Source organism: Pyricularia grisea, chromosome I (genome assembly GCF_004355905.1).
Source record: "Pyricularia grisea strain NI907 chromosome I, whole genome shotgun sequence".
Lineage (NCBI taxonomy): Eukaryota > Fungi > Ascomycota > Sordariomycetes > Magnaporthales > Pyriculariaceae > Pyricularia > Pyricularia grisea.
In genome coordinates this window covers 4,609,920-4,623,306 of record NC_044973.1, presented here as the reverse complement: position 1 = coordinate 4,623,306, position 13,387 = coordinate 4,609,920, and the positions used below count along the sequence as shown (strand labels likewise).

Here is a 13,387-nt window from a genome sequence, read left to right as displayed (position 1 = left end):
TCATTAGAGGGCACTTACAAGCCAAACAAGGCAACGCATCAAACATATGAGAGAGAGCATCTACACTTTTCCAACTACTTTCAGTCACTCAAGCTTGAGTCTCCAACTCTAATCTGCATGAGCTCTTGCCCTCATGATTACACACCAGAATAAACTTAGCTAACCTTGGAACCTGCTGGATCATCACCCAGCTTGGGTAGCCTTGTCAATTCGTTTGAATTCTTCACTTCAAGCTTACACCGTCTTCTAGTCCAACTAGTAGCCTAGCAGTATCCTGAATGAGGGCTACAACATCAAAGACCTCGCCTCTGTCTCAGATTTCTGTCCAGTTCTCCACTTTCCTCCACCACGGCTTCTTTGCTTCAATTCACCACAAACAGCGTTAGCTTCAAGTAAGAATCAACACAGCTTTCACCGTCGCGTTGAGTTCTGGCTCTTAATAATTACTGAAAACAGCGGCTTTGTCAGTTTGAAATTAAAGCGAACCTCCAACTACCGCTCAAAATCCAAGCCGCACAAGATGATGGCTACAATCTTGGATATGGTCGATAAGCCACTCGCCATCAAGGTTATGCCTCAAATCCTTCTACAAGCTTTCGGCATGGACTATGGATTTGATGACCAGCGACATTACACCAGAGATCGGGTTGTTCTTGTTCGGCATGTGTCCCTAGTCCGACACCTGGTTGGTACGCAAAATCGAGCGGTCGTGGAGGTACCGGGACAAGGTCCAAACACTCACCTTTTTGATGTTACACACGGAGAGTTTGAAGAGGGAGATTGTGTCATCATTTTCCTCCCTCGGGCGTTCCTCCCTAGAGACTCTCATCCTATATTTCAAGCGATGGGTTCAAACTTCACCGTGAAAGGCGAAGTCGGTGTCCAAGTGAAACATATCAGCAGCAACGGGCTATATAGTCACGGAGTTGTCAAGTCCATCAGGGATTTCCCCGAAGTCGAGACAATACTTGACGGGCTTGCCGACTTTTACGGATGCGAAATGCAAGCAGTTTCAGACCTCAATGCTCTTTTTGATCTGGAAAAGGTGCTTGGGGTAAAGAGATGGGAAATCAAAACATCGCCACAATCCATTGGGCCTGCGCCTGGATTTTACAAAAGGTCGACAATTTCGAGGCTGAAAGATTGCCCCAACCTTTTTACGAAGCCGAAATACAAGCGATTTACCTACCAGGAGTCGGTGAAAATGGACGGGTCCACGATGGCTGTCTACTTCATTCCAAAACACTCTCCGTTCTTTGTGACGCTGCATCCCCTTCCTCAGCCACACGGTCCTCATATGATGCTATCCAACGGCAGGTTTGGCGTCTGTTCTGCCAACAACGACCTTCCGGAACGCGAAGACTGTCCGTACTGGAAGGTTGCCCTGCGAGAAAAGCTGCCGCAAATCATGAATGATCAAAACCTGGACATGGTCCTCCAGGGCGAGCTCGTCGGTGACAAAATCAACCAAAACCGTCACAATTATGGACCGGGCCAACACGACTTCTTTGCATTTGACATTTACGACCATCTCGACGAGGGTGACTGGCTTCCAGCCAATCAGGTGGTGGCGTGGTGCAACAAGTTCGGCGTGAAACATGTCCCAGTCAAGAAGACTCTTCATATCACCGACATTGCCAAATGCCACGAGGAAATACAACAACATGCGGACAAGGAAGTGCATCCAGATGGGAGCCATGCGGAGGGGTTGGTGTTCAAGTGCCTGCAGGAGTCGGGAAGAAGATTCAAAGTTCACAATCGTCACTATTTGAAGCAGCATGGTTTGAAGTGATATGGTAATCACATATTGTTTTACTGCTTAAAAAAGTGGCAAATCTCTCTTATTTGCATGAAGGTTATCTCGACAACAAAGGATTTATGCTTGGTACTGGAAGTACTGCAAGGTTTCATACGGGCTAAATAATACGAATCTGGTCATCTTAGTATTTATTTTTGAATGGTTGGTTTCAGCATATCTCTCCAAGATGGGGTAAATTGGTAGCTACCTTGGCTCAAAAGTTACGGCGGGCTGCTTGCTTGAGTTTGACATGAAAGGCAGCTACCTCGTACCAAGGCAACGAGGTACTTCCCAATTCCATTGGTTTACCTGTAAGTTTGTATGCGTTGATTGAATTTCCAAAAATATCTGGGGTTGCCATCGATGCGGGGGCAAAGAGCAGGAATCAAACAGTAAGCAGATAATCTCCACGCTAAGCTCTACGTCGAATTAGGCATCAATGATGCCAATAAATGCTTGAATGTGGCGCAGACTTGGAGGCAACCAACTCATGGTAAATGTATAAAAGAAAAGCCAAACGAAGGAAATGGTGAGTGCCCATTTCATGGTGTGCTATCCTCCCTCAAACAGATTATTGGAGGATTGGTATTGTACAACAGTGAGAGCTTGTGACGTCAACCGAGCGCAAACGAAGGCAGGCGGGCAGGCATATACGGTAATCTCACGCGCCAGGTCACCTTCATTCCCCCGGATTAATCTTTTTCTATTCCAAACAAACATAAGAATACCTAGCATACCTACCTACGTACCTTCAAGCATACAAATCAATCGCAGGCAAAACAAATTGTCATCATTCTCCATGACATCCATAGAATCCAAGATCCAGGCTGCGGCGGCCGAAAATGCCGCCCTCCTACAAACACTCAGGGAAACCGACCACGCCGCGCCCGACCTGGACAACCAGAACAAGTTCATTGCCGACCTGGAAAGGCAGATACTGGAGTCTTCGCGGGTGATTTCCGAGCTGGACAAGAAGCGCAACAAGGAGCTCAAGGACCACGAAAAGTACCGCGATTCGGTTATGCGCCGCTTCGCGTACAAGGCGACTGGGAAGCGGGAAAAGTTTACGCAGAGGGCCGATAAGGAGGAGAAGGAATACTTCGAGGTGTTGCAGCAGTGTCATCGCGAGGCAGAGACCAGGAAGGGCCTTGAGCAGATGTTGAGGGACGCTCACGACGTCAAAGCTCAGCTCGAGACGGCCTCGCGTCGTCACCGCCAGGCGCAGGTGGATCTTGATGGGCTGTACAGTTCAATCTTTGAGGGTCCGACGCCCTCGTTTCCAGAGGAGGATCGAATTGAAGAGGTTGCAAGGGAGGCGCGGGACAATTATCACCAAGCGCGCGTTCGATTCGAGGGCGAGCTGCGGGCATTACAGCTTCTGGAGCAAGCGTGGAAGAGCATGGCTCTGAGCGTCAGGATGATGCAGGAAGCCGTGTCGGCGTCGCATTGGGATATGTTTGGCGGCGGCAGCATGGCAGATGCAATGGAGCGGTCGGCGTTGCACAAGGCGGATATAGCAGTACGGGATGCGAAAATGCTGGCAGTGCAGGCGCAGAAGCAAAGCCCTTCTGTGAACTTGGACTCCATACCAAACGTGCAGATGGCGCAAGGGAACATTATGAGTGATGTCTTCTTTGACAATATCTTCACCGACATGGCCTTCCACGACAAGATCCGACAGAGCCAGCAGCAGGTGCATCGCTGTCTCGACGCACACGCGAAGCTGATGAGAGAGTCAAAGGAGAGGTACGACCGGTTGAAGGCCGAAGTGAAGGAAAGAGAAGTTATGTTAGACTCGGCGAGATCAGCGCTGCAGGAGGCCAGGGCAGACGTATTCAGACGGGTTGGCGGTGGTGTTGGCGAGACACAGGTGTGCAAGGTCTGATTAACAGCACCTTGGTGATACGGAATTGGAGCTGGCAGTTTATTCGATCACGTAGCTATCAGTCACGTAAAACGAAAAGAAAAACAAAACGCTTTTTTGTGTCTCTCACTGATGGTAGGAGCTGATAAAGCAAACAACGAAGATCTACAAGACATCGTTTGCTAATCTCTGTGTGCCTTTCCTCCCACAAAACCCATCCACACCAACAAACTAACGCTGCCTACTTTCGCACCAACTCCCAACCACCCTTCGTCCTGCTCTCCGCTCGCAAACAACAACCTGGCATCGGACCTATCACCTCCTCTGGCAAATTTGAGAAAATCTTGTGGTCAAAAAGTATTTTCAACAAAAACCATTGTTTCACTTCTTATTCACTTTGCTTTAACTTGATTGCCGCTTCAACATGGCCAATCGATGGTCGAAGCTCGGGAGCTACCACTCAAATGAGACCTACTCTGATCTGACGGTTGTCACGGATGACAACGAGACCTTTCGACTTCACCGAATTGTTGTGTCCACAATCTCAGCCTACTTTGAGAAGGTATGCAGCAGTAATTTTCAGGTATGCAAATCATTTCTAACACTCACAGTAACCGGTAAGGAGCCCAGACAGCCTAACACTCAACTTTAGGAGGCAAATTCTCAGACCTTCCACCTTCCTGGAATTGATAGCAATGTATTCCGCCAAGTCATTGAGTTTATTTACTCTGGCACTTACACCGAATACATATCTACGGATCTTCACCCGCATCCCCAAGCCCTCGAACGTGTGACGCCCGAAGATTTTGAGCTCCAACTGATGACTCTGGGAGACTTTCTTGGTGCGGCTGGAAGAGTCCGCAATGTGGTAGCTGGTAAGTGACCTTGCCAGGCTGAGGACCAAACCATACGTTACTTGGCAATATAGCGGCTGGAGGGAGTGGGAGCCTGCTATTCTGACATAGCTGCTCTCGCTTGATAGGCTCGCAGACTACGCACGGCCCAGAACACGAATTCTGCCACAACATGGCCCATTGGGCATGGGACATCGAGTTCCCGAGCGCCGCATTCGCCAGTCCTTATAGAGACAGAATAGGCAAGTATAAAATCACAGATTTCCTCAGTCATCTCGAACAGTCTGCAGTCCTCTATACGACGGCCGAGAGGCTGTTGATGCCCGAACTCAAAATACTCACCCTGCGGAGGTTTGGCTTCTTTGCCGCTGTGCTTGAACAATATAGTAAAGCTCTTAGCTCGCTCGAGGTCACCCATCTCAGCAACATCGCAAGGCATATCTACTCCGGCACCACAAGTACTGATCTGGCGATCAAGGAGCCGCTGTGCCGCATTATCCATCATTTTAAGCAGATCAATTTGCAGACTTCACTCTACCCAATCGACTCCATTGCACGGAAATATCCAGACTTTTCTCGGGGCCTGCTGAGCTACCAATCGATACAACTACGTTACCCCGGGAACGTGCTAGCTGACGACGGCCCGGACGAATTTGAAAGGTCTATGGGGTATTGTCCAGAATGCAGTTGTTATACAAGGCACTCTGATGACATGGACAATACAACCCCTTTGTTCTTGTTGCACTCGTTCAATAACGACTTCCGACACTGCAGAGCCTGGAAGTGTGACGAGTGTGACGAAAAGTTTGCTCCAAACCAGCAGCCAGCTGTGGAAACCAAGCAAGCCTCGCAGCATAGAGTGGATGCGGCAGGAAAGGGACTTCTTCCTTTGGGAAAGCCATAAAGCAGCTGAAGTTGAAGCTGATTCTGACGCTCATGATAATGAGGCTACCAGCTAAGCTCTTTTCAGGTTCCATGGCAACCCGACGCTCAGGATCTTTGCACCGCGAGAGAAGTGGGAAACAGACAAAGAATAAGGGTATCTGCGACCGGATACAGCTTTCCAGTGTTCCTTTTTTTTCTTCTTCTACGACTGGACGACATGAGTTGTTGGGTTACTTGATTCTATATTTTCATTCTTTCTTTTTCTTCTTTTTCAAGCAGTGACAGTGCACCATTGCTAACTCGATGAAGAAAGCTTGGGAAATCAGCCCAAAATAAGAACAAAGGGCTTTTTTTCTTTTCAAATTGCGTTGACTTCATAGCTACCAATCAGTTCCAAATACAAAGATATTTTTTCTCAAATACAGCACGTAGAATAATCTTCACGCTATGGGTGAAACGGAGTTTATTCGGATGCCTAGTGATGGTTACAGATCATCGCCTTCGCGTACAATCCTCAGTACTTTGAATTCCTGTATGGAATCGTTTGGAAGGTAACTTGGGACAGCAGCAAACTCCTTTGAAAACATGCGTACAGGTATCAATGGCTTAAAATAAATGCACGTCGACTACATTTGGCGCTCTCAGTAAACATCCATCGGATAACAAACAGTGGCTCAGCAGTATTGTATTTGCCAGTATTCTAGTGACTTCGAATTTCTTTATGCTCCCCTAATCCCATCGCTAGAACAGGCACACACCCTTTCAACCCAATCCTCGGCGAACCGCTCTTTTTGTCACACCAAACATCATCAATGAAGTGGACTGGTCTTAAGTACTAGGGATCTTGGGAACGTAAAAGACTGCCTAACAGGCTCCCAAGGTTAGCACTCGCTCGGCAAGGCTAGCAAATTCTGTGTAGAGAAATCGGTTTCCCCACCGGACCCTACCCCTCCGCTCTTCTAGAATCTGTTACAGCTCTACATCTCACTTATTTAAGTACGTGATCTTCCACTTGGCTGGCCATACTCACTCCAGACTTATACTTGTTCTTCCATGCTGTAGGCTTGCGGAAGCAAACCCTTTTCTATTACTACCATTGCAAATCTACCATAATCGCCATGTCTTCTCACCAAGCGCCTCTCAAGTCCATGCTTGAGGAGAAGAAGGTCTGCTCATTGCTCGACTTCCTTTCTCGCTCCCTTCAATTTCTCATTCGCCTGCCGTTGTGTGGATGAAAGTTGCTTGGCTGACGCTGTAATGATAACGAATTTACCAGTTCGTCGATCTTCGAATCACTTGCAAGGACCAGACCTTCATGGTCCATCGAGTGATCATCTGCGGACACTCCAAGTTTTTCGACACTGCATGTTCGAGCAACTTTCAGGTACGGTCTTGCACGCGCCTCATTAGTACCGACAACATGGTTTGCGTAGGCTGTTATGTTAATGGCTAATTTCACTCCCATGCTTACCAAACTCATTTTCCCCAATAGGAATCACTCAGCGGTACCATCGACCTTCAGGCTTCCAGAGGATGACCCTGAACTGGTCAGAAGACTCATCGACTACGCCTACACCGGAAAATACACAGATTCTGCTGAGAAAAAGAACAACGGTTGTTTTTTCGTTTCTGGGGACTTTTGGTCTTCGCTAACAGCCCTTTACAGCCTCAGGGGGTGAAGAAGGTATGTTTGCACGTTCCAGAATTCAGATACAGTAAGCCTTTTCCTTTTCATATTCCCCATCAGGAGCCCAAGCACTTATCCTGAGATATCACTCCAAAGTCGCGATCGAGTGAGTATATCAAGTTGCTAAGCCATGTTTGATATCTTTGCAGGACCTACATATTTTTACAGCTACCACGAACCAGTTTCCCAACCAAAAAATACGAATAAATTCGGAGACATGTTACTCGCCGCCGATATGTACAAACTCGCCGACAAGTTTATGGCACCGGAGCTCAAGGCATACAGCCTAAAGCGGTTCAAGGAAGAAGCGGAACGACTGAAGGCCTGGCCTCATAGCAAAGACATGGCAGGATTCTCCGCTGTCATCGACAAGGTCTATAACCTGGCGCCGCCCGACGCCGAGGCTGACCTCCGCCCCTGTGTAATAGGGTTAATATGCGGCAACGTGCACGTCAAAGCCTTTTGGGAGGGCCTGCAAGAAACCTTTGGTCAGAATCCGGATGTCGCCATCGAAGTGATGGACAAGCTTCGGCAAGAGTTGTGGCATGAACAGCAAGCTCACGCAGACTTGCGCGATTCCCACGATTCCCGGGAAGATTTTCCAGCATCGCGCTGTCGTCGGCGACCGAGATAGAATTAAAGGTGAGATTGTTTACATAGACCTTGAGGCGTGTTCTACTCAACATTACTAATCCACTCTGTGACTTGAATGTCAACACAGGCCTCCCCAACTTTTCATAGGTATCTCGGGGTGGTTTACAGGCAAGGAGGAAGGGAGCAGTAGGATGGCACAATGGTATCTGAAAATCCAGAAAACAGTCTGAGATTCTCCATCGTGGGATATACCATGTATGTAGATTGCTTGCCAACCCACATACGAAATTGAGCCAGCGGTGCTCACATCCATTGTGGTGACACGGCTCTCTGTTGTCCTTTAGGCTTATGAGATGGCGAGCGCTCTCCATCAACTCGCCTACTGTTGTATGAGACAAACGATAGTTCTCTTACAGAAATAACAGAACTCAGATTATCTAGCAGGAACAAAGTGAGCGCCGCATAAGTGGGTCGTTGATCCCGGCAGCTTGAGATGTCCAGAATTAGCATCTAGGTCTTTGAAGATCTATCTAGCCGTTGCCTACCACTATAAAGTACATCAGTCCAAATCTTAACATCGACTTGGAAGTGTAAAGTAGCTCGTGAAACATCGTTCATTCCTAGTCCACCCAGCTTTGGTCCCTCCGCGCTGGAGCTCCAAGGTAGTCGATGGGGTTCCTGCATAGCGGACATGTATTCTGGTTGCTGGTTTGGAACCACTGGTACAGGCAGCCCCGATGGAAAAGGTTCTTGCACGTCCCGCACCTCTTGTCCGGCACCCGGCGGTCAGTCGAGATGATGCTGTAGCAGATGGCGCACTCGGTCTGCCCCTTCATGGCCCCGATAACATTGCGTCTGAAAGTCGCGATTCCGTCCACGATGCTTCCGTTGCTGAATGTAATAACTCCCTGCGTCGTCATCAGCCAGCTCTGCCACTTCTTCTCGTTGACCGCCACGCGATTGACGCTCGCCACCGAGACCGGCTCAAGAGGGTAGGCTGGGGGAAGACGGATCGAGATCGATGCCTGAAGATCGTCAACCTCATAGCCGACAATAACTTCCCGCGAGAGCTTGCTGGCCTTGATGATGAGTTCCTTCTCGTCTTCAGCTGGGGGCTCTTGTTCGTCTGCCCATTTGGTAACGTCGTCTAGAGTTTGAGAAATGATGGCAGGTGAAAAATAGCGCGTGGTCCAGCTCTCAACGGCGATGCGTGTTTGTTTTGACCTGCAATTGATGTACCACCCCTTGACCAGCCCTGGAAGGTATTTGAGGGCAAGATAGTACACATGAACCAGCAGCCACTGCATCGCTCGCTCGTCTGGTTCCGCCTGGGCCGCTTGGAGATCGTATGATGAAATGCTATCTGCGAGATGGGCTTGGTTCAGATTGAGTGGGTGTGCGGCCGAGTGCCCGAGGACATCGAAAGTAAAGTTAAGCATCGGTTCCAGAGAGTTGTTTGCTTTGAGGTTCTCGGTGTATGCATTGCGTAGAGGGAATGAAGCAGCAGAAAAGGCATCAAAGATGAGGTGCCATGCTAGGAAGTAGCTTCGGACTGGGGTCGGAAAACCTGCAATGAGCTCATCGTGAAAAGCCTCAAGCGTTGGAGGATCAAGAAGAAGAGACAAGAGTTCGTCCGGTAGGCGAACATCTGCCGGTAGGTTAGTAAACAGATCGCTCATTCAGGAAAGACAACAAGTCAAGAGATTTGACTTACCACTCTTTTCCAAGACAATATCCACCGAGAGCTTCTCTTGTGCCCGCGGTATCGCTCTATGAAGAAGGTTGAATGCAGCACTCTGCACATCCCGAGAGACCGAATCAACCAGCCCATAGACATCTCCAAGCTCAGCAATGTCTCCTGGAGGTAAGGAATCGACTTGTCTGCACAGTAAAGAGTTGACTATCTCGGCAGGTTGTGAGGTAGAACTCTCCTGTAGTTGAAGAAGGCTTATCAGATGCTTTCTCTTGTGTTCCGAAAACGCTTGCATTGCATCCTCGAGATCATCATTTGGCTCATCCAAGGATTCCAGGGCGCCGATAAGTTTTAGTGACGCATGTACGTAGGGCAATCTCCGGTCCTCGGCCTCCTTGGCTGCTCTATCCCCGAGGTGCTTGCAAAAGTCCAATGTCTTCTCCCAGTAGGATCCGTACACGTCTTTGATGTTTGGCAAAAGGCGCGTCAAAACACGGCATGTCTCTGTGGCAGTTTTGCTTCCGACAATTTCTGGCGTTTCGAACCAGGACGTGATTTGCTTAATGGCGAAGACCAGGCGATTGTTGGCGACAGGTAACGCATCAGCCCCGTAGACTGATAAACAGGCGTTGAGAAGGATTAGCGTCAATAGTGTCTGTAAAGAGTCAGCGTTAGAGCCGGCGACGTCACTGATAAGTCGGTTGAGCAAAGTGTTGATGGCTTTAGAGGATGCAAGGAGTTCCCCGTATCCAGTGAGTATGGCGACGCAAGGCAATACTGTGGCGGGCGTCGCTTTAAGAACATCAAGACTAGATATCCATTCTTCTTGCTGGGCTGGCTTGAAACCATGTTCCTCCACCAGAGCCTGGAGAATCTCACTAAGAGCCCTCGCGCTGTAAATTGCAAGTGGGGACAATGTCCTTGCTTGCGTGAGCAGAAGTTTGATCAGGTTTCCGGGAAGTCCAGAAAGGTGTGGGCTTTCCACATTCTCGCCTCGTGGATACATTAGCATCTCTTTCAGGACGTTTCTTGCAGATGTGACAAATTCCTCCGCGTTCATGAGATCTTCTGACTTGGCAAGCGAGCCCCAGAGCTTGCCATCTTCCATGAGGACTATTTGGTCAGACACTGCAAGAGTAGAGAGGTAGAGTAAGCATAAAAGCTCGACCTGGAACTCAATAGGTAGCATATCTATCTTGAATCCCGACGCGAGAAGGCTCTTGGTGTAGATTGCCATTCTGGCAGGCACAGCCAAACCTTGGCGGTCTCGCTGAGAGGTTTTGGATTGCTCCGGTGCTGTAGCTGCTGCCAAAAAGTATACTCCTCCGAGATTGCTGGTGAGAGAAAGTGATGGGTTGAGGCTGCCCTGAAGGAACTGGGCAAGTTCTTCAAACCAAATCGTGGTACTTGGGAAAAGCTGATCCATCGAGACGTCTGCCATCTTGGAAATTTTGGCCGCCTGTTGCACCAAAGTTTCAATCCCAAGCGAAGCAGCCCCGGCCGTTTCGAGGTTTTCTTGGATAATCCTCACCAGCTGAGGTCCGCCGTCGGTGCTGTTGTGCGTCTCCAACAGAAGCCTGATGCCCGCAGCATGGCTAGAGATTCGATCGTTGGGGATTTCGGCGAGGGTTAGGAGCTTCGTGACAAGAGCTAAATGCAAATCTTCGTCTTGCGACAGTAGAGCAGGCTTCCTGTGAGCTATGATGTCCAGAGCCTTGAGAGCCGACTCGATAGTAGCAGGCTCAGAGTTGTTGAACAGGTCTAGAATGTTTTTGGCAATCTGGCCAGCCACATCCGAAGCCAAAACGTCAAACGTGAAGCACGTTTCAAAAAGCTCCCACCTGTCCATTGTCCCTTGAGCACATCCCAGACAGCTGCTCCCCAGGTATTTCTGGAGTGACTCCTCTTGACAAGCAAGCGAAGCTGCTTGCACATGAGCGACCATTCGAGTCAAGTACTTGGATGCAAGCTTCTCGTCCGGGTGAGCGAGGAGAGAGTGTACAACGGCTTTCCAGTACTGCTCAAAATGGGGCGAGACTGACTGGATGCTATTCAGTGATAGGAGACACGATAACATAGACGCCGCTGATGGTGAAGATAGCATCGTCTCCATTTGCGTCGGGCTGCTAGTCGGAAACAGTTCCTTGACCAGAGAGACGCCCTGTTCTCCATCTAGGACAAAAGGCGTTTTTGTAAAGGCGGACTCTAATATTGACGCGGCAGCAAATGGGCGATAGGCATCCTTGGTAAGTGTCTCCAAAGCCACGTCGAGCAGCTCTAAAGTGGGCGGCGAGGCGATGTCAACGGCCGTGTCACTGTTAGTTGCTGTTGGGCTAGAAATGGGGGATCCTTTCAGAGCAGCTATCAGAGAAAAGAAGCGTGCCCCTTCATCCGCTAATAGTTGCTGGGCCTTTGAATAATCCTGAGGTGCCTCGGAAAGAGTATCTACCAGACGAATGCCAAGACTTTGGGCAGTTTTCGTCCATAGTTCCCGAGTGCTGTCAACAATTCCCTTGTCTTCAGCAAGAGACAACATTTTTATTGCTTTCGCGGCAATTTCAAGCTGCGCAGCAAGTCCCGCAAAGGGCTTATCGCCAGCAGGTTGGATGTAATGCTCAACGAGCGGATGTACAAACTCAATGACAATAGCAGAGCGTGATTCAGCCGGCTCGGTAGCTGTTACAAGTCGCCGACAGACGGAGAGGTAGAGGGACCAGGCATCAACAGCAGCGTTCCGGGGTTCATCACGGTTGGAGACACCAGTCCTCACCGACCTCAGAACGTCAGCAACAACCTTGGGCTCAAGGTTTTCCTTTGGCATGACTTCAAAGAGCTGATCAAGTGCAGACCAAAAGCTCCCAGGCGAAGGGCTGCCTTGCGATCCCTTTTCGAGAAAAGGACGTAACCTGGATAATGGTGGCTTCTTGGTGCCCCATATCTCAGGATGCCGCTTGGTCAACCTTGTGAGAATCCTGACTAGCTCCAAAGCAGAACCAATTTGGGTTGACTTGAGAGATTCAGATATAAGAGTCTTGGCTATCTTGGGTATATGTTGCTCAATGGTGGCATCCTGTTTTTCCATGGATAGCCATAGCAGTTGGCAGCACTGGCGCCGGACGAAGGAATCTCCACATTTTACAGAGTCCCAAACAGTGTCCAGTGAGAAGAATTCGTCGTAGCTCTCTTGATGAGGCTGCATTTCAGCAGCATTCAGCCTTTGTAGAAGGCCCAGGACCAGGGACAGTCCCGCGCCCAACACCCTGTAGTATTTCGCATCCGAATCATCCTTGCTCGTCGATCTCTCGTCGCTCAATGAGTCCGGCGTTTCTTGTACAGCCTCGACCGCATATTCCAGAATCTGTGGCTGACACTTCTTCCAAAACAAAAGTTGTTTCTCCTCGTTGCTGAGCAACGACTGCAAGCCATCGCTGGCAGCACGCGCCACGACACGATCCTTGTCATATGTTCCCGCCAGCCATGACCCAACAATCTTTGGTATACGGCGCTCCATGCGCTTCCGGCCAGACTTGAGAAGGTCAATCAGGAGACTATGCGCGAGCTCCCGGACGCGGCGCGAGTTGTCGATGGCCGTGCGCGGGTACAGCTGCACCCAAGCGTCCAGTATGGCTTCTTCGACCCCGCCATCGCTTTTTATCGATTGGACGTATGTGACCAGGTCTTCGAGGGCCCGTGCTTTCGTAGTGCTGTCTTTCTTCAGGACATTCTTGAGAGATACGACGACGTTTGGATCGGAGACGGATGAGAAGTCCGGCGGCTCAAAGAGATAGGACAGGCGGCCGCCGCCCGAGGAAGCAAATGCGCCGAACGAAGTCGAAGCGTGATTGGCAAATCCCTTGGCGCCAGCTCCTGCACGGGACTTGCCAGAAAATCGACTCATGGTAAATCAGGGGCGGTCGGTCTGTCGAGGCTTGGACAGCTCGGAGAGCTTGTGTACGGTGTCGTCTGCTGATGTTTCTTAGGGCGAAAAGGAAAATTCAATAGCAGATCTCGG

General features: G+C 49.6%; 5 protein-coding genes across 5 annotated transcripts; 4 read left to right on the top strand and 1 right to left on the bottom strand.

Annotated features, from left to right (window-relative positions):
• Nucleotides 1–520: 520 nt before the first annotated feature.
• On the top strand, nucleotides 521–1,792 carry PgNI_06437 (uncharacterized protein; the record flags this gene model as incomplete). Its single annotated transcript, XM_031126461.1, has 1 exon — nucleotides 521–1,792. The coding sequence occupies one exon, from the start codon at nucleotides 521–523 to the stop codon at nucleotides 1,790–1,792; it is 1,272 nt and encodes a 423-aa protein (XP_030982560.1).
• Nucleotides 1,793–2,597: 805 nt separating this feature from the next.
• On the top strand, nucleotides 2,598–3,683 carry PgNI_06436 (uncharacterized protein; the record flags this gene model as incomplete). The annotated part of the gene is made up of 1 exon (XM_031126460.1): nucleotides 2,598–3,683. One exon carries the CDS (start codon nucleotides 2,598–2,600, stop codon nucleotides 3,681–3,683), a length of 1,086 nt encoding a protein of 361 aa, XP_030982559.1.
• Nucleotides 3,684–4,086: 403 nt separating this feature from the next.
• On the top strand, nucleotides 4,087–5,420 carry PgNI_06435 (uncharacterized protein; the record flags this gene model as incomplete). The annotated part of the gene is made up of 4 exons (XM_031126459.1): nucleotides 4,087–4,224; nucleotides 4,315–4,537; nucleotides 4,645–5,176; nucleotides 5,291–5,420. The coding sequence occupies 4 exons, from the start codon at nucleotides 4,087–4,089 to the stop codon at nucleotides 5,418–5,420; spliced, it is 1,023 nt and encodes a 340-aa protein (XP_030982558.1).
• Nucleotides 5,421–6,519: 1,099 nt separating this feature from the next.
• Nucleotides 6,520–7,722, top strand: PgNI_06434 (uncharacterized protein; the record flags this gene model as incomplete). Its single annotated transcript, XM_031126458.1, has 4 exons — nucleotides 6,520–6,567; nucleotides 6,678–6,768; nucleotides 6,905–7,015; nucleotides 7,271–7,722. The coding sequence occupies 4 exons, from the start codon at nucleotides 6,520–6,522 to the stop codon at nucleotides 7,720–7,722; spliced, it is 702 nt and encodes a 233-aa protein (XP_030982557.1).
• A 387-nt stretch (nucleotides 7,723–8,109) lies between these two features.
• PgNI_06433 (uncharacterized protein) lies at nucleotides 8,110–13,273 on the bottom strand (the record flags this gene model as incomplete). The annotated part of the gene is made up of 2 exons (XM_031126457.1): nucleotides 8,110–9,330; nucleotides 9,397–13,273. 2 exons carry the CDS (start codon nucleotides 13,271–13,273, stop codon nucleotides 8,303–8,305), a joined length of 4,905 nt encoding a protein of 1,634 aa, XP_030982556.1. The 3' UTR covers nucleotides 8,110–8,302.
• Between the last annotated feature and the right edge of the window lie 114 nt (nucleotides 13,274–13,387).